We start from the raw sequence: 24,421 nt of genomic DNA on the forward strand, positions 1-24,421 counted from the left end.
GGGAACAGGGGAAGGAAAATGAGCTCATCTGGGATGAAGATCAGTCCCTGTATAAGCTTTCAGGTGCTCCCCAGGGACCGTTTCACTGGTGGGTTTGGATGTGCAAAGGAGGCCTGGAGTCTCTCAGGCGTTTGTGGTGGCTCAGGGCTGGCTGTCAGGCAGATCTTGTGAGCTGTGTCCCTGCCTCTGGAATACCACACAGGAGTGGAAACCTGGGATTTCTACACAAATTATGAAGGTTTATTTTTCAGCTTCTCTCCCCTCCCCTGCTGCTTTCCCTGCAGTTCCAAGCCTTCTCCTGATCCCTGCTCTGCAGAGGGTTATCAGAGCTGGTCATACCCAGCCTGCCAGCCCTCCCTCTGCCACCCTACTAGCAAGCCCTCTTCTCTGACACAGTCACCTGCCCTGATCCATCCCCACATTCTCTGCTGTGCCTGTCCTCCCCATGTTCAGGGTGCCACAGCAGTGGAAGTGGTCTTACCAGGCCCTTGCAAAAGGAGTACTTCTCTTTTTTTAACCATGAATAATTTATGGAACAGAGCTACATTATCTGATGAAACTCTGAGATTACGTCCTCCTTCTTTCTTCTTTTTCTTTCCTGTTTTACTTATCAGGACAGTGCTGCCCATTGTGGTTTCTCATCCCTGTGGCTTTTTCAGCCCTCACCACCTTTGCCTGACTTGCTCAAGCACGTGTGGTTTATTCTTCCCCTGAGCCACAGCCTAAGTCCTGCTGGGAGCCCCTTGCCATCATTGCTGCTGCTCCATACATTGCTGCCTACAGAGCTCACAATAATCCCTGCAGGGAGCTGATACACTCAGGACTTCTGTGGCAGCACCAGCCGTGTGGGAGGCCTTGCTGAGGACAGAGTTGGCTGCAATTCCCTCAATTCCCTGCTCCTATGAAGCTACAGCTTGGAAGAGTGAATTTTGACTGTTTCTGCTGCTTTATTCAATGGACTCTGTTTCTCCAGAATGACATCCTCCTAGTGTTGTGCTACTGGGAAATGTCACTGCCATGTATGATTATTTTTAAAATTTGCTTTAAAGTCAATACTTCAGCAATATTTTCCTATTTTCCTGAATTACCCACTTAGCCTTGTTTACATATGATGAATTTGTATTTAAATTTGTATCCAGATCACCTGCTGGATGATGGGTTGAGGATTAAGTTGAATAACTTATATGAATTATGGCCATTTTTAAGATGAGTCTCTGTCCCTTTATCACTTGTACACTGTCCAAGTGTGTTGGAGGTGTTTGATAGAAAATGCTCAGTTAATTTAGATGTTGCATGCCTGAGGTTTGACAACAATTTTTAGCCTCTTAGATGGAGTTTCAGTGGAAGCTGGCCTGTGGTTTTGGTGGATGTCTCTTGGAAAGAAAGCTGGTTTGTTCTCCTAGGGCTTAGAGGAGCAGCTCTGTGTTCCTGTTGTTCCTGCACTGCTGCAGAATGATCAGCCCTCCCGGGAGGAGAGAGCATCTGCAAAACCTTGAAGGATGGACCCGAGCAAATATTGCAAGAATCTGCAACTACAGAGATACTCACTCGACCTCTACATGAATGTGTTCCCTGTACTTCTACTGTAAATCCTTGAGGAAGGTGTTCTAGCAGGTTCTGGACACAAGTGTTTCAAAGCCAGTATTCCCCATGCATTCTTCCTCGTGTGGAACATGAAAAATCATCCATGTGCTGGTTGAAAGGTCACTGGGCACCAATGCAGCATTGTTTACAGACACATGCATGTTTCCATGCATGCCTCTGGCCTATCAGATAGTTTTTCTGACATCTGTCAGTAGGTTATCACAGGAGATGGGTGAGATAAAATGGTCACTAAAAGTAGTCTTCCTTTTTACTGTAAGTTTGATTACACCACTTACGGTCCTGCAGACTGTGATTACGGTCCTGCAGACCGTACCTCATTCTTGGGACATTGGTCTACAACAAAAATAAATTTAGGAGTGGGGATTTTATTTAAGGACATTTAAAAATGTTTGTTTTCTCAATGTTTAGCACACAAAAGTTAAAAAGAATAAACCAGAAAAACTGTTCCTAAATAATTCATTGTACGTTTCACATTCAAACTTAAATTATATGCTATTTTCTCACTGAGCCCTACTCCAACTATGGAATAATTCTGCCCTAAAAATGAATCACTACTGTATAATGAAGGGAACTGTTTTCTGTAGGGCCTGAATTACACAGCTGTGAAGTGGTGGGGTTACAAGAAGAGGAAGAGAGAGGACATTCTCTTGATCATGGAACAGGGACCTGACCCAGCAGCTGAGTTCTTTCTCCACTAGTGATCCCATGCTTAACCAGTGAAATCCAGAGCCCCCTAGGGAGCTGTTCCCTGTGTGTTTCTCATTGCCTGGCTTGATACCTACCTGCAGAAATGCCAAGTATTGTCAGCTGCAAAAGGCTTTGGAAGCACTCCCCTGAACCAGACATCCTGCAAAATCTATCTGAAAAAAAACCAACCAAAAACACTGGGTCATTGGCATCAGGCAGGACATGAGTTGATTTATCTGTCATGGCTCTTAATCTATAAATTGCAAATTTTATTATTAATTGCTTTACCACTCCAACCCTTTCCATCAAAGGACGCTGGCATAAAGTGATGTTTACGAGGTACTGTAGCCAGTACTGCTGAAGAAATGCCAGCGAGGAAGTGCGGGCACTAAATGTGGCCTAGGGATGCATATTTAAGAATGCATGCGGGATGATTGCTGGCTTTTACATCGGTAAGTGCCGTGCATCCCGTGCTTCGAAAGAAGCCACATCCAGCTTAAAGGGTCTGTTCCTTTATTACATAAAGAAAGCAAAGGCACAGAATAAAGATTCGCTCAGGATTTCTGACGTCTTCTAACTTTCGGTGGCTTTAATCTGCGGCCACAGTGTCGGCGGAGCTAGGAGGTTCAAAGGCAGGAGCGTCACGCAGCGTTGCCTGGATGTTGCCTCGGGATGACAGCTCGGGATGACAGCTCCTCCGCTGCGACGCGTGCTGTCACCTGCGCGCCGGCAGCTGCGGCACTCCCGAGCGGCACCCGCCCTGTGCGCTGCGCTTCTTTGTCCCTGTCCCTGTCCCGTCCTGCTCCGCCCGGGCTGTGTCCCCAGACCCGCCGAGGCAGCCGCGGAGGCGCCTCCGCCTGCACTCTCTGGAGCTCCGTGCCCTAAGGCTGTGAGCAGCGAGGTGAAAATACTGCTCTCATCAGAATTCAGAGTCTGCATTTTGCTCTTCTCCCTTGTTTACAGGCACTCAGCAGCATCAACTTAAATACCAGATTTAACACCATGGAATGTTATCACTTTATTTTCCCCTTTAAATCTGCCCATAGGTATATGCAGATTTGATCTGAGACGCTTCTTGCTAACGCGAGTTTCTTTGGGGATCCACGACATCCCCAGTCTTTCCCGCCCTCTTTGAGTCAAATCGCGATTCCGAATTTTGGTTCTCCGTTTGGTGGGAGGAGCCCGCGCCCCCCGGCTCCTCCCGCCGCGCCTGCGCGGGGCCGCCCTCCCGCTCCCGCTGCCCCGCTCCCGTTCCCGCCGCTCCCGCTCCCTCCCCCTCCCCTCCGGGAGCCGCTGGCGTCTGGCGCCGGGAGCCTCCCCGTTGCCGCCGCTGCTCCCGCATGGAGCCGCCCGTCTGAGGGACGGTCCGCGGCCGCCCCGCCCTCGCTCCAGGTGATGCCGGCCACCGGGGTGACGATGCCGCCGGCGAGGCGGCGGCGGCCACTGCTGATGGAGGAGGTGGTGATGATGGTGATGATGATGGGCTCCGCCGCCCGGCCCTGCCCCTGAGCGGCAGGGAAGCGCCAGCGGCCGGCTCCCCTCCTCCCCCGAGATCGCCCGGCTCCCCCCGGCCGCCGTCCTCGATGTCTCCACCGCGGCGCGGAGCTCCCTTCGCCGCCTCCCCGCCCTCTCGCTCCTCGCCGCCGCCGTCTCCCTCCCGCCCCGCGGTCCGGCGGCTGCCGGACCCCGCCCGGCGGCGGCACCATGAAGGTGGAAGCGGGGGACAACTCCATGATCAACCTGTCGGTGCAGCAAGTGCTGAGCCTGTGGGCTCACGGCACCGTCCTCCGCAGCCTCACGGGTAACGGGGCAGCGCGGGCCGGGCGGCTGCGGGGCTGCGCTCCGGGGCTGCAGCACAATGGAGGGGCGGCGGTGGCGGTGCTCTCCCTGTGTGCCGTGTGAGGGCTGGTGTTTGTGTGCCCGAGTCTCTCGGGGTGCCTGCATGCGTGTTCTGTGGGCAGGTATATTGGGGGTGTGTGTGTGTGTGTGCGCGCCTGCTGCGGGGTCTGTGTGAGGTGCTGCTGGGGCTGGGGTGTGTGCCCGGTGTCTGGGATGCCTGCCCGTGCAAAGGGCGTGAGCGTGTGGGATCTGCTCTCTCACGTTTTTATGTCCATAATAAATAAAAGAAGGCTAATGGCATAGGGGGTGGTGTGTATGCGAGTGAAGTGATGAGTACCTGTGCATGAGGGAAGGATTGTAGAAAGTGTGTGAGTGTATAAATATGTATGGAAGGCTGGAGTATGTTTGTGGAGGTGGTTGGTTTTTTATTTTATTTTTTCCCCTTGTGGATATATGCTCATTGGCATTTGACAGAGAGCTATAAAAAAACCAACTAGACAACCATAAAGTTGAATGTGGAGAATCAGAGACTTGCCCCACTACCCCTGAGTACACCTGTGGATAATGAGACCTGTGGGAGTGGATGAGGTGACAGCTGTTTTCTGACAAGTAGTTGTAATCTTAAGCATCTGGGATTCTTAAAGACTTAGCTGTTACAAAAAAATTCTGTGAACCAAAGCAGAGTCAGGTCCTTCACCCTCTCTTAGAAGAGGGGAGCTTTGGCTGGCTTTTGGTAAGAACTGGCTTTTTTCTGCTCAGTCTCAGGCTGAAAAATGGGTGTGGACTACTGTGAGATCCAAGGCATACAGTGGAGAGGGGTATCTTCTCTTATTCTGTCCTTGTGTAAAGAAAAGCATAAGCTTCCAGCTTTGACAAACAGGGATTGGGTGTCAATAGCAGAGATGTAACTGAGTTACATCGGTTGTAGGGATGTATTAGGAAGTGAGAGATAAAGGAAAATGTTGAGTAGAGGTAGGTTTTAAAGAGTTATGGAAATATTCTAATATTTATGCAAGAGTATTATGTCACCTTTTTGCACTCTATAGTAATGGTTAGTAGATATATTCTGTTTCTTTTTTAATCTTTTAAAGGTGGAAGAAGTGGGATGAAAATAGAAGTGGGATGAAAATGGAAGTGTAGCTGAAGGTGAAGCTGTAGCAAACAGAAAGTGATTATCTTTATTGTTCTTTTAACTTTCAGGATGCATCTTAGTGTAATAAAAAAGATTAACCTTTTCATATTTATCTGATCCGTGAACTTTGTAGTGTGTGTCTGATAATTAGAGTTTCCAGGTTTTAGTGTGGTGACACCCTAATTACAGCTCACTTCCCAGGTAGTTACTTTAACATACCTACTTTAAAAATTTGTACTCTTAAAGGAAAAAGTTGACAATGGATTTCACTTTGCTTTGTGCCAGACATCCTCTATAAAGTTTTTCTTATTAGATCATTATGTAGCATAGGCGTTTCTATGAAACTCAGTGTCGAGAGTTAAAACCAGCTCGTTTCTCAGTGCTTTTGCAATAAGATAAGGGTTTCCGTAAGGTATTTTTAATGTGGAATGTATTTTCTTTTTAACTTAAAAAATGTGAAAAATATTTTTTTATCCATTGTAGTGTTGTTGGAGGATGTGTCACTGCCAGTTGTAGCTGCAGTTTCTAATTTTGTGCTTAAATGATGGCTTCTCTTACAGCCATAACCTGTTGACCTGAATGTTCTCATGGACTGTCAACAGTCCAAAACTGGCACTGGACTTAAAAATCTTTTCCACATGTTAGAATATGTATTGATATGGTCATTGATATTAATAAAAAGCTGAACTAATTACATGAGCCCTTCTTATTCCTTATCAAAGTAAACTTTGTTCAAGACCAGAAATTCTGTTCTTTTCCTTGCCAATAAAATAGGTTCGTGAATGAGTTATCTTCTTTGACTACTTAATCCATTCCCTTTTGCACCTCTGTTAGGTATAAAAACTTCTCCAGAGTACTGGGAAAAGAAAATCATTAATATGCCATGTTCCATGAATATTCAAGACTGCCTCGTGTCTACATTTGGACTTAATGTTGTGGTCTGGACTGGACTTTCAAGTTGCACAAGTGAAGATTTAGCTCCTTTAGATAAACCATACTGATTATGTTTTCACAAAGATGTTGCAAAATGTTATCAGCTACCTTCTTAAAAATATGTTAATTTTCTGAATTTTTCAACGGGGTCCTGATATGAACTCCAGCTTAAACCAGGAATGCTTCATACCCTAATAGTTTAGTTTTGGTGGGTTCTTTTTCCTGTCAATGAGAAACTGAAAGATTATTTTAATACCTTATATGTGAATCAGGTTCAACATAAAAAAAGGAAATCCTGTCTTTCGTTCATGGCCTCAGATACCCAGGAGACCACAGACAAGTTCATTGCTGCCATGTACACATCACACCTGGTAACAGCTAAAGCTGCCAGCGTTGTTCCTTTGAGCTGAACATTGGCCCATCACCATGGGCTGCTTGCTTCCTGTCTTCCTGACCTCTCTGGGGAGGTGCAAGTAAGGCTTTAGGAGTCATGGGAGACGTGGCGTGGCTTCTACCTCACTCTTTGTTACATCCTCCAGTAAATACAAAGAACATCTCCTTTGTATGAGCTGGTTGTGTTTTAGAGTTAGTGCTAGATCAGGGTTTACTAGAACAAATCAGAGAGCAGCTGAATTTGAACTGAAAAAGGAGAAAAAAATCCCGTTATTAGTACACAGTAAAATAAAAATTGCTGTCACAATAAAGGACTTGGCAATATTTCTACTAATCGAAGCTCCTAAGCTCCATCCTCTGCTAATTTTTCCCAGACTGTCTGGATTTTCTTTGCCCCCTATGCTGTTACTTGGGAGGACTAGTCTGTAATTTGAGATATAAATGGTCCTCAGCAAAGTGCTTTTTTCCCACTTAATGCAGCAAAAATGTTAACATCTCCAAACAACTATTTGACTGTATTGTTGATAACTTTGAAAGTACCAGTTAATACAATGATTAAGGACAGGACCTGGTGCTGAAGAAAAAAATATAGCATGTAAAAAGCTGAGTTACATTTGCAGTTGTCATGTGCTGTCATTTCATCCGAGTGCTTTGAGTTTATAAGCTACAGGAATCTAACATTTCTGATTTTACTGGTTCTAAATATGATGTGTGCTACCTTCTTGACTTAAATCTGTATTTTTGTATTCTTAGTACAGGTGTTTGTTGCTTGACTTACCTCTGTAACTAATAGTAGTAGGCTGGGTACTGGGCTTAGAATGGAGAGGGAAAGAGAGAGACACTTTGTTTTGGAGTAATCACTTTTGATTTATGACATGTTGTAGGCCATCGTTATTCATCTGGCAAAACAAGCTTAGAACTTAGAGGAAAAGTGCTGAAGATGAAGGACTAAGGAGATATTCCATGTTTACTGAAGCGAAGAGGCAGTAGGACAGCATATTGATACATTATATAGATAATATTTTAAAATGTTGTAATTTATCTACTTGTGTAAGATGAAGCTGTTGATGGGATGCAACTTCAAGTCTTGATAAGATGGAAGTGGTATGAATGTTATTCTAAACAATGGCATGCTTTAATAAGTCTTTTCCTAATCTCTAATGTTGTTTACACTAATATATATATAATGTCTATCTGTAGTGCATAAGCATAATGTATGAATGATATCTGTCTGATATGTATAAATATCAAAATTAACAAAGTGCTCTAAAACTGGTGTGATTGGGCATTAATTACAAGGTATTTGAGTTTGCAGCTTTTCTGGTAGGAAAAAAATCGCCAGCTGAGGCAAACCAGAGGAAAGGTACATAAACACTATCTTAAATCTTCTTTTCAGTTTAAGCACTAACATTTTTCATGTTTAAAATTCTATCTCAGTTGTTCCTATTAGAAGAGCTGTGGCATCTTGGCTATATGCTGAATATCACTATGCTTGTAGACTACTGGTCCTTCCCCAGTTCCCGTATTTCTCTAGGAACTGTGGAGTTTTGATAGATGTATGTTGTGTTTTGGTGACTTCAGGTAATTTGGATGCGCTAAAAGTAAACGCTGAAATTTTCTTAGGGTCAGGTAAGGGAAGCTGCAAGCATTTTGTTGGTTGTTTTTTTTTTAATTTTGTACTATTCATATCTCTTTGAGGGCATGACTAATAAACTGAGGCTAAGTGAGTATTTTAATCTCTCTGACAGATATAGGTAAATCATTACCTCCGTAACAGCAGCCCATGTTGTCAAAAGAGCCAACTAATTAAAATAGCTGCACAAAGGCTGAAATTGGACTGTGCTTTTTTTGTCAGGGTAGCAATACATAAATTTATGCTGCTTAAAGGATCAGTCAGTGTATAGGACATAAATAGCTGAGACACTTCAGTCTCACTTCCTCTTCCTTAGAGATGTTGCAAATCAATTCAGCAATCAAACTACTCAGTCATTTTTGAACAAGTGAAGTCTTGGCCATCTGTGTTCAGAGGTCCACATTCTTTTCCTCTATTCTTTAGTAACACCTCTCAGTGTTATTCCCAACCCATTCTTTGTGCCTTTCAGTGTTACTCCAAGATACTGTTTTTGAGAGTCATCTCTTTTCATGGTTCAGTGGTTAGATGATACTGAATTTTACAGAACATGAATAATTCTCTGCCCTCACCATATCAGAGTGTCTGCGTTGTCCTCTAGGTGAGTGGAGCTTAAGGCCTCCTCTGATTTGCTTGAAGGGTTGTCTCTCTCCTTACCTTGTTTATCCCTGTTAAACAACTTACTTGGTTGGCTTCATCACTCACCCTGCAAGCAGAAGTAAATAAATGACTGTGTTGAACTAGCAGGCATAGAAAGAGTAAATAAAGGAGGATAAGAAAGGATAGCTTTTGGCCTTTTCAAGGGAAGGTGCTTGGAAGTGATTTGTCCTGTTTCAGCTCCTACATGATGTTTTAAGACATACATGATATTTTAATGAAGGGAGGTCATAGTTTAACAAAGGTCCAGCTGCTTTTGTGTCAAACAAGGAGTATTTCTGGATGTTCTCTAATTTCCTTTTCAATATGCCTGCTGCTTTTAAGGAGTAGGAGGAGAAAGTGTGTAACAAAGAAATGAAGTTTGTATTTCTTTAGCCAACGGGACATTTTGCTGCTGGCTCTATTCTCAAGCCTCCTGCCCTAAATATAAAGTGAGGGATGATGTTAATTTTCCTTGAACCTTATTTGGAATGTAAATAAGACCAAAGATAGTTGCTCACTGTGGAGCTATTTTGTTGTGTAAGAGTTTGTAAATATTTTTGGTTTCTTAGTTACAGGGGAGTAGTTAGCCTTCCCATAAGTTTTCATTTTCTTCTAAAAATACAGTCATCCTAGTGAGTTTTCCTAAGACTGGAAGCAATTTGTCTTTTCTACCTGATAAAGGTTGACAATGCCTACAAACCCCAATTTCCTAAAAGGTGATGATCCAGTGCCTAACAAATCCATAGAAATTACGGGGTATGAAAGTGTCAGATTCCCACAGACTTCCTTGGTTAATAAATCCTACTGCTGTCCTACTGTAGGTCTGGCAGGGCTGCTGTGTTCTATATTGTTAGATCTTTGGTTGATCCTTTTGTTTATGTGCTGCCACTTGAATAAAACAATGGAAACACCCAGGCTGTGCTAGTAATGGACCAGGCATGTTAGGACAGCAGGAGAGGTTCCCTTCCCACAGATTAGGTCAGCTAGTCTTTCTTAATTTTTGGTAAGGGGGTTTGTGGAGTGACTGCTTGACACTTCTGCCACTGTTCTGTCACAGTAGCTTCTGAGAATGATAAGACATTGATTTAGTGGAACAGTACCGTGGTCGTTATCCTTTTGCCAAGATTTTTGAGACCCATCTTGGGGCCATGGGTGAAGGGATGGAGGATCTGATGAGAGCTGCTCTGAGCCACCCTCAGGATGTGGACACATGTACCCAGGCACTCAAAAGGAAAAGCTGCACCTTGAACTACAATTGAAGCATTCATTGGATGTAGATCTGCCAGCCACTTTCCTTGCTGCTCTTTTAAAAGAGTCTTTTGGCTATCATGATTTAGGGGAGCTGTACATCCTTGGGCAGACATAGTGTTGCCATTTATGCCTGTGTGGAAGGGTTGAGCTACTCCCAAAGTACTGCTAAATAAAAAAAGCTTGAACTCTCTATCTGGGCTATCTATATACATATCCTACTGACAATGGACTCCCACAATAACTGTGGTTATTGTGTAGCAACTTCTTTTTTCTCAGCATCTTTTCAGAGTGTGTTTTGTGCTGCTGAGTATTTTTAAAGTTAGCTAATTGGGTTATATTTTTTCCTCAAATAGTTTATATGAGTCAAGCTACATTAATACAGGCTTGCTTCATAAGCAGTATCTTGCTTTTGTAAGGAAGCTGGGATTTTTTGTTTTGTTCTATTTTTGAGGGAACTGCAGCAAAATCTGAATTAATGACAGTGTTGCGGGATTATGGAATACGTACCCTAATTTGCTGAATTCTGTAATGATACATACCCACTGTAACTCACTTAAAACCAAAGGGATTTTTTCTTTTATTTACTTACTCTTTTGATTTGTAGAATGTTTTTAGAAAGTTGGCACCAAGTGAGAAAGGTTCTTGAGTTACTGTGTAGCTCCACTGATGGTTTCAGGGTTCCAGCTCTTTTCTTTGAAGAAATCATGTCTGCCATTCTTCAAAGAAATGTTTGTGCTCCAAACATTCTCATGATCTGACGCCCTTCTTAGTAATTCAGATAATAGTCACTACCTCTCTCTGGAGTTCTGTATTAAGCAATTAGATGCAAGGAGTTAGATGTGTTAAAATTTCTTGTTAAATTTATAGTGTTTTTATTTGCACCTTTGAAGCTGATTTGATGGAACACTTTATTACAGCTCTTGGGTGTAGATAAGCTAAAGTCTTTAATCTCAGTTTTCCCATCTGATGTTACCTGATGCTGTCTCTTATTTGTGAGGGTGGGGGGTTGGGAAACAACAAAAGATCCACACCTGCCCCAAAATAAAAACTTCAACAAACCCCAAACCAGTTCTTGACTTTTTCCTCCTTCAGTCTTTGTGTCAGAGGATATTTCATTCTACCGAAGCAGTTAAAATGCCTACTATGAAATTACAGTCAACACTATTTAAAGAAGTCATTAAAGGAATTATGGCTACTTGTAAAAATATACCTGAATTAAGATTTTTGCCAGAATCCTTCTTATAATTTTTAACATAATACAGCTAATCCTTTATGACAGACTGCTGAAATGAGGAAAGAGTCTTGAGCATGTGCTGATGATGTCTTTTAAGATGGAAATCAATACTGATTTTCTCTTACTGTTGATTGTTTGCAATGTTTTAAAGTTTCTTACTTATAAAGTTCTTGTCTTTAAAATATTAACCCTTTATTTACTGCTTTCTTTCAGAGATGTGGTACTGGGTTTTCCTCTGGGCTCTCTTCTCCTCTCTCTTTGTCCATGGTGCTGTGGGAGTATTAATGTTTGTGATGCTGCAGAGACATAGGCAGGGGAGGCTGATATCTGTCATTGTGGTCAGCATTGGATTTCTGGGTTCTATAACTGGAGCAATGATAACCAGTAAGTCTGCCTTTTGTTCTTGTTCGGGGGTTTTTTGTGTTGTTGTTGTTTTGGGGATTTTTTTGCTTTCTTATTTTACATCTAACTTCTTAAAAAAAAAAAAAAAAGAAAAAAAAAGAAAAAACAAACACACAAAAAAAAAACAACAAACCACCAGCTTTTTCTAGTTAATTGTTAATTGTTTCTTAAGGATTCTGCAATAGTTATAGAGTGGCTTCCCCCCACCTCCCAAAAAAAGAAAAATTAAGCTTTGCTGATGTTCTAGGTGAAATACTGTTAGGCAAGGACATCTGTTACAGAGTTTCTTATGGAATTAGATGAATGGCTACCACTCAAGATACAGTTTTTCATTTTTTATTTCTTGACATTGTATCTCAGATAGGTGCAACAATTTTTTCTGTTAAAGCCCAAAGGTCCGCAGAGCTGTAGTTAAAATCCACACTCATGTTTAAAACATTGCAGAAAGTAGGAGTGTGTTATATAGTGAAGTGTGGAAGGTTTGCACCTGACTCATATGACATGAGTGTTGTTGCCAACAATGTTTTGAGGAAATGCTGCTCATCTGTTCTCATCTAGGGTTATTGGTGTCAGATGTTGCTTTTCCATCTTTCCCAAGAAATTCCATTATCTACTTCACCACTGAAACATGGGCCATAAAACCTGTAGGACACTTTATTCATTCTTTGGTTTTATCATATCTAGCTCTGTTTATCAAACTTATAGATGGACTACAGTAGCATTCCCAAGCAAGTAGGAGCATGCTGAGTTTTCTCTTGTTGGGGAAAAAATAGTGAATGCTATTTTTTCAGGAAAGAAGCACGTGCTTGTCTGCAACAGTGCTGGTAGGGAATTCTCAGCGTTAAAATCCATGTGTTGAGTGGTGCCTATGTTAACTGAGTCATAGTTTCTGCCCCAAAATCTTCAGTGTTGCAGAAAAGGTTGCCTAACTTGAAAGGTCTCTGAGGCTAAGGAGCCATAAATCTAGCAACTACCATATAGTCTGAAGGCAAAACTTCCCACCTTTCATTTTGGTTTTCCTGTGTTCCAGGTTATCAGAATAGTGGTATCACTATCAGCTTCAGACACATTCATAGAGGATTTGTGTCAGATTATTTCTTATTGCTGCAGAAAGACCTTCCTGACTATTGTTTTTCAAGGCTAAATAAAAATGCAAATGTCATGAGAAGTTTCACTAAGACTTTCCTCGAAATGTTGTTTTAATTGCTACAGATTCTCAGCTTAGGATTTCCACCAGTTAACACAGTATGCTTCAGTATAGCTATTTTTTGTTGGGTTTTTTGGGGGAGGTTGGATTTTTTTTTTTTTTTCCTAAGATAAGTTGGAATTAGTTGAGTGCCTTATATTATATGTTATGCTGATTTTTGTCTTAGGATTAAAATGGCAGTGGCCTGTTACAAGGTCAGCCATGCAGGAGCATTTCTGAAGAACTGAGATAGGAAATGTGGTGTTGAAAGATCCAAGCAGAGACTTTCACGGCTTTGTGTGCTGGGGAGGTTTCAGGATCAGTGTCTCTCAAATGAAAGTACTTTGTGTCTTTTATCTTTGCATAAAAAGAGGAGCAACACAGTTGTATTTTTGGCATCCAGTTTTGCAGGTCAAAACATTTAGCACGTAAGCAGTCGTGTTTGTGTGCATATTCATCTGAGAACTTCTCCAAGCTTAGACTGTCGACTTGTTATGCTGTTCCCAAAGGTTTTGCAGAGAGCATTACAACTAGCTTAGGCAAATACTTTTATCTTGAAGTATTTTTTGTTTCTGGCCAGAACTCAGTTGTTTCGTACTGATAGAAATTCTGTGGGGAGCTTTTGAAGGCAAATTATGGTGATCAAATATTAAAGATGATTTTTAATAGCTATTATGCTGCAAACTAGAGATGGAAGTTAAAATATCTAAAAGCTATTTGAATATGCCTGGTCCAGTGCTTAAGAAATTGAAATAGCAAACTGACTTGAATTTCCACTTTGCATTTCCAGTCTTCTGCCTTGTTTGTGTATGACAATGAAGGCAGCATAGAATATTGCACAATTTTTAATTTAATAAGTTCAATTTTGCTCAGGGAGATCTTTCAAACTTTCTGATGTTCTGGAACCTTTTTAGCAGCATATAGAAAAGCAGGAGACTCCTCTGTTTCTTAGCTTTGAAAAGTCATGGAAATTAAGGATAATTTAAAAAGATATTGAAAATTACTAATCAGAAGGGAATACAGTAAAAAAGAAAAAAACAACAACCAAAATAATAAATAAAATAATAATATAAACAAAATAATAATAATAAAAACAAACAAGCCCACAAAGCAACAGCCCCAAAAAAAAACCCACCAAGCCAAACAAGAATATATAAATACCAGGCAGCTCAAGGCAAGAATTTTAGCTGTATTTGATCCAGAAGGGCCTGTCCTTCCTCCTCTTCCCCAGCACACTCCTTTTTGGTGACAAATTCTCATTTCCCTCGTTGGCAGCCTATTGTACATACTTTTGGCTCTATACCATCTGTGCTGGGTTATGCATTACAGGTTGTACTGCACACTGTTATTTATGTAATGATGCATAATTAGCAAACCATCAAATTTTTATTGTTTTATTCTGAATATTTCCCAGAATATCTCAGTGTTTTTTCAAAGACCAAAATTTCTCTTATTGATCCAGTAGTAACAGTTCTGGTATACTTTTTTGGCCAATTTGAATTCGCCTTGAGAGTTCAATCTGAAAAATAATTTTAATGTCTGTAGTGGGCTCAATCTAAAGGATCTCTTTCAGGTTTTGACAGCAGCTAGCCAAGGAACAAATGGAAAAGCTTATGAAAGGTAGCTGAGCGAAATACCATAAGGCTAGCCTTCTGGTGAGATATTCAGACAAAATATACTTTACAGAATATGTTTAAAAAAAAGTAAAAATAAATTAACCCAAAAGTTGCCTAACAGTATGATTAATAGTGTTTGTAAGTACCATTATGACACAATCACTAGTGAATCCTACTCTTCCTAAAGCTGTTGTGAAACTGAAGTGTTACTTTTTGAAGATGTCAGATGATTCAGATACTGACTGTACTTTCAGAAAATCTGTTGTGACTTAATGTATTTCTGTGTCACTAATGGATTTTGGATCACTATTCACAGCAGACTATTCCTGTTAGTGACGTGCAAAAACCAAAAAAAAAACCCAATTTTTGTAAACTCTTTCTTATTATTTAAAAAATATTTTGATGACTTTTCAGTTCTCTTTGGGCCTGAAAGAGCCTCTGTGCAATCACTGAAGTCATTTAATTATGACTAGATAGCATCTGATACAGTGCATACTGAAGGTCTACACTTAAATTTTGGGTTTGGTTTAGGTTGATCCTGGCCTCTTGATATTATATTTCAAATGTGAATTTGCACACAAATGTACAAGAAAAATGATCTGTTGAGTTTGGAATTTTTTTATGTGCTAAAATCTAATTGTATTGGTTAGAAATTTCCTCTCATGCACATTTATGGTAAACACTGAAATACTTTCATGTTTTGCTAGGTTTGCTAAACAATTGTTAACAATTCAGTGGTTTAAGTCGAAATAAACTCATTTAGTATGACCAGTTTATTCAGATGAAATGTTGAATGAAGCTGGTCAGTGTGTGTTTGCAATTGTTTTGTGGACACTCACAGCTTTATTGTTCTTGCCTTCTCCCTGCCTGTACAAGCAGTATTAAACCACTCTTCAGACCTGGTCAATTTTTAGAGGACTGTCTTGCTACCTTTTCAAACTGGTACAAGACAAAAAATGTTAAAAAAAAAAATTGAAGATGTGTACAGGGAAACAAGAAGATACGATTTTCTTAAACTGATGATGGAAAAGTTGATCTGATTCAGTTGGTAAAATCATTCCTGAAGGATATATATATAACTATAAAAATACAAGCAAGACTGGTAATTGTGTAATACCATGAAGTAATGCAATGTTTGGTAATGTTCTGTAAATAGCTGACACATGGAGTAGATAATTTGTCACATGTTTCAACCTTGGCTTTTTCTGTGATTTGATCATTGTTCTCCTTGTGATCCTTAGGTGCTGCAGTAGCTGGAATTTACAGAGTAGCAGGAAAGAATATGGCTCCCCTAGAAGCTCTTGTCTTTGGCGTTGGACAGACAGTACTGACATTAATTATCTCATTTTCAAGAATTCTCGCGACGCTTTGAAACTCATGTAGAAAGGGGGGAGAAAAACATCTTTAATCTGAAGAGAAGCTTCCTGACAGTGGATTCATCAGCTTATGAACTCCAATTCTAGTGCAAGGGGAAGGAAGCTATGTGGAAAGTGCACTACAAATCTCGGGGCTCAGTCAAATGAGCAGGCTGTCCTCTAGTGTTGGAACTGCTGCACTCCTGCACTGCGCCTTAACGTGCCTCTGTCACGGCAGATCCCTGTGTGCCAAGCAGAGATGGAGCACCTCCAGCAGCTGCCAGGCAGGTCCATGCTTGGTGGTGGGATCACTGTCCTTAACACCTTGGAATGAAACAGAGGGGCCATCCTGAAAGTTGCTCCGTGTGCCAAACTTGGGGTTTAATTCTGAGGGGGTGGCTGGGTAAGCTCTGGAATGTAGAGGAATTCTGTGAATGTGCACAATTCTCCTTGAATTCAGGTGAAATAGCAAGATAACTGACTTTTGTGCATTAGAAGAATCTCTCTGGATGCTGAATATTCCTGTTCAGCATTCAAAAAAACGGTTAGATCTGTTTCAAAATGTAGATTAATTTTGATGGGGTTTAAGAACCACAGCTTTAACAACCCTGGTGTAATGAGCACTATGTGAAGAATGGCTCGTGGCAGTTTTGTTCCTTGGCACATTTCTTTGTGATTTTAGCCTGTCAGAAATCAGGAGTTTAAGGTGACTGTATGAAGGCTATTAAGTACAAGCTGTTGTGTATGCACAAACAAATCTTAAACCGATGTTTTCCTTGAAATTACTTTGTCTTAAGCATACAGATGGCTACCAGCCCTTCTGCAAACCTCAGAAAAAGGGTATGCATTGCAAATAAACTCCCTATATTTAATTAAGCACTGGTAGGACCCTTACCCTACATGTATTCTGTAAGGAAAACACAAATACAACAAACTCTCAGAGAATACATCTATGAGGAAAATAGAAAGGGTTAACAATATGATATCTTCGTTTTCTAATGAACAAAAATATTAAGTGTAATAAAATGGTTACCATACTCCAAAAATTTGTAAGTGGGGCAGCACTAATGTATTTACTACCTTGTTTCTGAATACTTTGTATCTTTGGAAAGATTAAGATACCTGGAACTTTCAAATACTTAGCTTTCAGTGGTTTGTGCTTTTCTAGTTTAAAAGGGACTGAGTGGTGTTGTGCATGTGAAATGTCATAAATGTGAGTGTTTGGAGTAAAGAGAAATTTTAAGTCTAATGACTAATTATTTATGAAATACAAAATTTAAAGGGCAAAAAGTTCTGTGAATAAGGAATCTTTTACATCTTCTCTCAGCTTAAGGCTTTTCATCAGTTGTCTCTTAATGATGACGGGGAGTCAATCACTCAAAGGTTTTGCTGTTATGATGTCAAAAAGACTTTCAGGACTGTCACAAACACTGGCACCTACTGCACACCTAAAAGAATATGTTTAAAATGTAACTTGCAATCCAGTCATTGCTTAGTACTTTAAAATATAATGAATTAACCTGTCTGCCTTTATCTTAATCCACATACCTTTCTTTAAAGTACTAGAAATGCTAATAGTATTTGTTTTCTTTGAAAGCATCAAAGTCCTGTTTGGAAAGCGTACAAAATTGTGGGCTTTGCAGGGAACAAGTTAAAATATAGGTTTATAAATATTTTCAGTGTTATTTTTACTTCTAATTGCTTAAAAAATGTAGCTGAATACATATACTGTCATTGTTTTTGAATGTCTTCAAAAACTTTCCTGTGGTTTGTTTTTTTTTGTCATTTGTCTTTTATTTTTGCTTATCATTTTTGGCACACAACCATTGCACTTTAATAGACAATGAAATTATGACATCTGTAACAAGCAATTGAAACTTCTCCCCATTGTCTTAAATTGTGAGAAAACTGGTTTCAGGTATTTAAGTTAAATTGAATAATAAAGTGATTAAGATATTTCTCCTAATGTGCCTTGTTACATATATGTCTAGGGGAGAGGATTTAAAAAAAATTGTCACATCTTCATTCTTGTTCTATTTTAATTATTTCTAATTAATTTGGTTACTTGATACAGTGTCCTGTTCAACAGAGTTTAAAACATTTTATTTGACAACCTGGAAATGCTTGTCTGGATCAAAACCAACCACATCACAAAGAACTGTTTTCAGTAATTTAGACTGTCTCATGCCTTTATTTCACACTGAAACTAATTCACAGATTCCAAATTTCCTTGAACACCTCAATTCTTAATTTTTATAGGAGGCTATTATGCTGCCACTGGTCAGTGGCTGGCTGTCTTTCTCTAAGTTAAACTACAGCAGACTGCTGCCAACTGATGAGATACATATGCTTGTATTGATGAGCTACATTCTTCATTTTAATTACTGTGCCAGTGAAGTTGTTGCCACTGTAACTCTTCCCCTCGGACAAGGAGGCATCTTTGCAGGTTTTAAGCTCCCTTTCTCCAAATAATTTTTATTGCATAGGTACTTGTATTCACTTTTAAAATGTTAAATGTGCTTAGCTCTCTCTGCATTGTGTGGCATTATTGCCTGGAAACAAGGGACAGGCAGATAATATAATGCTTAAGTGGCCTAACAGGGACAAGGCTTTATTTGACAGAAGTTTGATTTCAGCTCTTTCTTGTGAGGAGTTTATAATGATGAAAAGTTTGTCTGTGAAGTGTTCTTTGATCACAGCATGAACTTACTGCTTAATAACTCCAGCAGTGAAAGAAAGTGAGAGTGGCCTTATGTCTGCAAAACTTGGAACTTTCATTCCATATCCCTGTTAAGCTTTAGTCAGTGTTTATGTGTGTGTGTGTGTGTATATATTTGAATGAATGGTGGCTTTGTGGAGTTTGTTTTATACCTGACACACGCTAACAACTGAAATAGCTTTTCCAATAAAAAATAAAATTACTTTAGATAGCCTCCCCTCCCCCTTCCCCTCTTAATGAAGCTACAAAGACATCTTTGTGTGTGAATGGCGCTGATGGTACCCTGGTTCACCCTTGGACAATGCAGTATTGTCCACACAGGATGTTTTAGCACTATCTTCAATCAGCTCTGCCTGTCTCTGCATTGTATCAAAGTGCACATTCTGCATTGTGCAGAACAAATAATGCATCGACACAATTTAATATTTGGAAGAAGGGGGAGTACTGAATATATTATTTAATGTGGAAAAGGTACTGGTTTTTTAGAAGCTGATGCTATCAAAGATTCAAGCATTCCACACACTTTCAATTTAATAATATGATCATAGAATTGTAAAATACCAGGTTGGAGGGGACCTCAATGATGGTCTGGTCCAACATTTCCTGTCAAGAGTATGATCTAGACAAGGTAGCCCAGCACCCTGACCAGCCAAGTCTTTAAAGTTTCTATTGCCACTCATCTTTTCCATGTGACTGCTTGTAATAAGGAGTCTCTTCTTTGTAGCCACACTTTGAAAATTGGAATATGGTGATAAAGTCTCCCTTAAGCCTTCTTTCTTCATGAATCAACCCAGTTCTTTGCCTTTCTTCATATGTCAGGTTTCCCAGACTGTTGATTATCCCTGTGGCCTTTCTCTGGAGCCTTTCCAGCCTGTCCATGGTTTTGTGTGTTTTTTGCATGTCACAGACCAAAGCTCAACACAGAGAGCCCAGTATTGCAGGTGTGGCCTGTCAAGTGGCTGAGAGAGATAATGGTGATTTTCTCTCTGCTGGTGATGCCTTTGTTGATCCAGTTGGCTTTCTTTGCCATAACAGCACACTGCTCACTCACATGGAGCAGCTTGTTCACCAGGATCCCCAGATCCCTTTCCGCAGAGCTGCTCCTCAGACAGGTCCATCCCAGCCTGTGCTGCACTCCTGGATTGTGTTTTGCCAAGTGCAAGATCTTATCCTTTTGTTTGTTGAACTTTCTGAAGTTCTCTGTACATCCTATCAATGTCCTTTTAGTTCTCAATGTGTATCTTTCTGCTTTTCCATTTCTGGTACACTTCTTTTCTGGATTTGAGCAAATTCAGATGTTCACAGTTAAGCCAAGGAGGTCTCTTGCTCTGCCTCTTTCCTGACCTTAAAGGGGATGAACTGGTTTAGTGTTTCCAGGAGACTGTTGGTGAAAAACTCCCAGCACTTTCTCCTCCCTTCCCATGGGCTATGAACATAGTGAAGTTTGCTCTTCTAAATCTAAAATGTTTGTTCGTTGACCTTCAGCATGCTCAGCAGTATCCCACTACCGTGACCATGGCAGCCGAGGCTGTTGCTGATTGGGGTTTTACAAAGCAGGTTTCCTTGGCTTCTGAGTAGCAAGTTCAGCAGTGCCTCACCCTTGATTGGCACATCTAACAATCTGTATTCCAAATATGTCCTCTACATACCACAGGAATGCGATGGATAACGTGGGATGCTGTACTGTTCTTCCAAAAAGTGTCTAGGCAGCCAAAATCACCCATAGAACCAGGTTCTGTTGACCCAAAGCTTTCTTAAGTGACCCAAATATTGTTTCATTGGTGTTTTTTCCTCAGTTTGGAGGTCAGTAGCAGACGCCTACTTGGAGATTCCCCTTGCAGACGACCTCTCTCACCTTGACTCGGGCATTCAATAGAGTTTCCACAATCTCTGTGCATTGATATGCAGATACTGGAGGTGGCTCTTTTGGGAAGCAGCTAAGGAGCATTTGGCACTGTTCTGGGTGGCTTGACTTATTCCCCAAATCAAAAAATTCTGTTTTGATTCAAAACTTGCAGCTATGTTTCAGGAAAAAAATCTTCCAAAAATTATTGTCTTTAAATTTCTGGGTAATTTTGAGTTTATGAAACTAAGCTGTGTGCTATGGCTAGCCATGATTTGCTGTTGACTTTTTTTTTAAGAAACCAATAATTTAACCAGTTTTGAACTATCAAAATGGATCTGATTTTGTCTAAAAGAACTTTCTATTTTTGAAGTACACTGTTTTGATTTTGATAAAGAAAATAATGTTTCCCTCTCAATATATTGTACATTGATATTTATTTTGCTTACAATTTGTATTTGAGTTCTGTTGTGGGGGGCACAGATATAATGCCATTTGAGCAGAAACTGTAATGGAGTCTGAGCTCTAATAACTATAAGGATTGGGTCTTTTTGTTTTAATTTATGTATTTTATGCACTAGGCATATTTTAATAATGCCTTGCCTGCATTAAATCTAAGTATTTATACCATGAGCATATTAAACTGGATGTTTTTGTACACAGCCACATCACACGTGTGTAATTCCAGATGAATAGACACAATAGTATTGCTTGGTGTAGTGAATTGTGGATTAATCAGTTAGCCTCCCTCCCCAGAAAGTATGTGACTCTAATAAGGCCTAGAAATGCAATTGTGAACCTGAGAATGTTTTTCAGCTGCTCTTCTGTTTCTAGAAATAGTTTTTTATTGTGTGTGTATTTCAGTTAAGGGGAAAGACATGGAGATAGGTCACAGTTGTCATCCTAATAACCAATCTAATTCCAAGCAATTTGAGACAAAATGGAATTCTGAATGTTGTTCATAAATTATGATGGAGTGTTACATACACAAAAATGCTAAAGCATAACTTTTTTTCAGAGTTACCAAAATTTAACATACATAACAACTGCACCAGCATATTGAAGGGGTACCTTTTGAATTATAACTTCTAGTCTTTAGACTGGGAGCAGCCCAAGGTGGAAAGACTGTTCAAATCGTCAGCTGAAGTAATAAATGTTCTTTGAGTAGAGATGAATTTAACAGAGCTGAACATTTGTTTTGAGTCAGTGGGAAAAGTATTCTGTCCTCTGTTACAGCAGTGAAATCTTCATCTGGGTTCATTAATTTGTATACGTAGCTGCACATAATTTTGGGAAAATGAAGTTATCCTAGAAAGTAGAATTCAACCTGAGTACATACATTTGATATCCTAAAATTGTGACAGATTTTGTCCTGAAGCATGCTGTTTCTGCTGTTTCCTACAACTGTGCCTGAAGTTACAGATGAAATTCAAGCTGTGTATTAATTCTAAATGTAATCACAAAGACATCTCAAAGCCTGTGAAGATGTATTACTGCTTGGGGTATTCTCCCAGTGTAGTAGGTATAAAAACAATTGTGCTCTAAAAAAATGATCTAAAGTATTTTCCTTCAGGAATGCACATTTTGTCACTTCTGGTTGCTCGTCTTGTAGTTACTGAAGACTTTAGGAAGCTACTGCATGAATCCTAGCAGGATTTGATAGCTGTTGAAGAGAATGGATATTATGTCCTTTTGTCCTTCTTCTGTGGACCAAAACACGAACTCTAAGGCAAAGTAAAAACTGAAGAGACATTTTCAGTAAAGTAAACAATACTTGATTGATACAAATGACATTCCTTTTGATTTGAGACTTAACTCTCTAGGCTTACTTGAGAAATTTAGTATCAACACTGCAAAACCCACTTTGGATTATCCACCAATATAAGGTATATGGGAGCTAAAAATCTAAAACCTTTCAAAATTACTTGGCTAGAAGTTTTCCTTCTTTGAAATGTGCCTAGATTTTATACAGATAATGGAGTTCTGAAGGTCCTTCATATTTTGGGTGTTTTAGAGGATAATCAGGTATCTATAGAACTAAACTTTTGACTGTGACAATATATAGAATAGCACACAATTCTTCAGAAGTGCTTACAGAAGCCACTAAGAATAAATACCTATTTTACCATTAGAAAAAGTATTTATCATCTGTATTGATTACTTTAACAGTTGTACTATAAGCTTTACAAATACAAGTATTGTAACCATTTGGATTTGGCTGAACAAATAGGAGGAGAAGAAAATGGGAATTTGAAAATCTTTAAAAATGACAAAGGTAAAAAAATATTCATTAGTCCATTGACAGACTGGTGCTCCTTCAGTACAGCTTTTCATCAAGCATGAATTAACCAATAGAACATTGTTGGTGTCTCACTAGAAACTGTCTTGTTGATAGAATGCATTCTTCAAACTTGTATTAGAAATAGATGTTCATATCTTCACTTTATGAAGTTACCTAAGCTAAAGTGTTGTGACTTAGGCAAAGTTACGAAGCTGAAAGATAGCAACAACAGTGCTGGAGAAGAGTGATTTAACATTTAGTTGATTTATGCTTTGTACAGGACTCTGTTATGGTGTGCAAAAGGTACTTGTTTTGAGTGGTGGATGTACTGCATGCTCATGTAATAGTTTAGCTCCAGTTAAAAAAGATGGCATTTAAGTTGTAAATACTGTACACTACTATATTTCATTTTTTTAAGCAACTTTTTTATTTCCCTGTTTGTGTACAGTTCTCTATGTACATATTAAAAAACCTAAAACAAACAAACTGCAACATTTTGAGAAACTTTTGTAGTTATCTTTTGCATTTTAATTGTGTTAACAACCTAAATATGTCCATTCAGCTGTCTGTTTAGTTTGAAGTTTTCATTGCATGCTTTCAGGTTCTTTGAAAAACAGCAATAACAGTTGGACAATTATTTAAAGTAAAACATTCTTCTGCACAATTTCCACTTCCATTCTTTAGAATGCAGACACAGTGGAACAGTTGTCCAATTGTAAGATTTAAAGAATCGTTAAGTAATTATTTATATTTATTTTGTTTTTGGTGGTAGGAAATGTCTCAGCTTATAAACAGAATTTGCAAGTTAAACATGGTTTTTTCTCATGCTCATTTATTTAACTAAAATTTTCTATTAAAATATTTTCATAAACTTTCTGTAGCTTACTGCATGTTCTAACTAATCATGAAGCCATTTGTCAACCTCTATATTAAATACTCGGACAACACAAGTTATACATTTTGTGAATCTGGTTGAAATGTACAGATGTACACATAAAATAAAGCTAAAATTAGCAAATAAATGATGTACCTTCTTGTAGACCACAGTGGTGTGTCCCTGCAATTGTCTGAACTGTGATTTATAGATAGAAAAAACCCCTCCCTGGTACCTGTGTTGGCACCAGACTGAAGTGTGTTGTGGGCAATACCTTCACTTCTCCGTTGTTTCCACACTCAGCTCTATAACCTATGGCCTCTGTTTCTTACAGTTGAACTTTAGCATGTGGGAAAAAAATGTCTGAGCAAATGAATCATCTGTAAATGGCTGGTTACAGCAGAAACTGGGGCAGCTGCTTCTGTGGTTATAATAGGATTTGTTTATGCAACTGGCTGTATGTAGTTTAGAAAACAAATTGGTTGCAGAAATGAGAACCAGATTGATATAGTTCATCAGGTTAAGCCAGCTCACAAGAGAAAGCTCTTTGGGAAAAATATGCTTAGTCAACATGATCTAAATAATTTTTATAGGGTTTTTTGTTGTTGTTGTTGTTGGTTTTGGGGTTTTTGTTTTGGTTTGGTTTTTATTTGGGTTTTTTTTTTGTGGTCCTGCTGAGGTATATAGCTGCTAGTTATTCCTGCTTTTGTCCCATGCACTTAATTTTTAAGGAAGTCTAATTCACCTTGATTAGTCATTATCCCTCAGAGATGTTATTTTGACAGACTGTAGTGTAAGCTTT

At 39.6% G+C, this 24,421-nt stretch overlaps 1 protein-coding gene across 1 annotated transcript; it reads left to right on the forward strand.

Moving 5' to 3' along the window:
- The first annotated feature begins 3,523 nt into the window (after nucleotides 1-3,523).
- Nucleotides 3,524-23,762, forward strand: TMEM170B (transmembrane protein 170B). Its single transcript, XM_041475432.1, has 3 exons — nucleotides 3,524-4,093; nucleotides 11,557-11,727; nucleotides 15,789-23,762. Exons 1-3 carry the CDS (start codon nucleotides 3,997-3,999, stop codon nucleotides 15,917-15,919), a joined length of 399 nt encoding a protein of 132 aa, XP_041331366.1. The 5' UTR covers nucleotides 3,524-3,996; the 3' UTR covers nucleotides 15,920-23,762.
- The last annotated feature ends 659 nt before the right edge of the window (nucleotides 23,763-24,421 follow it).

The sequence above is a fragment of the Pyrgilauda ruficollis genome, unplaced genomic scaffold (assembly GCF_017590135.1).
Source record: "Pyrgilauda ruficollis isolate IOZ18807 unplaced genomic scaffold, ASM1759013v1 scaffold35, whole genome shotgun sequence".
NCBI classification, from domain to species: domain Eukaryota; kingdom Metazoa; phylum Chordata; class Aves; order Passeriformes; family Passeridae; genus Pyrgilauda; species Pyrgilauda ruficollis.

What these genes read in the sequence shown, in the direction of transcription:
- TMEM170B (XM_041475432.1), top strand. Translation starts at nt 3,997, where the DNA reads ATGAAGGTGGAAGCGGGGGACAACTCCATGATCAACCTGTCGGTGCAG. An exon ending in CGTCCTCCGCAGCCTCACGG is followed by an intron (nt 4,094 to 11,556) that starts GTAACGGGGCAG and finishes GCTTTCTTTCAG; the next exon opens with AGATGTGGTACTGGGTTTTC. An exon ending in AACTGGAGCAATGATAACCA is followed by an intron (nt 11,728 to 15,788) that starts GTAAGTCTGCCT and finishes TGTGATCCTTAG; the next exon opens with GTGCTGCAGTAGCTGGAATT.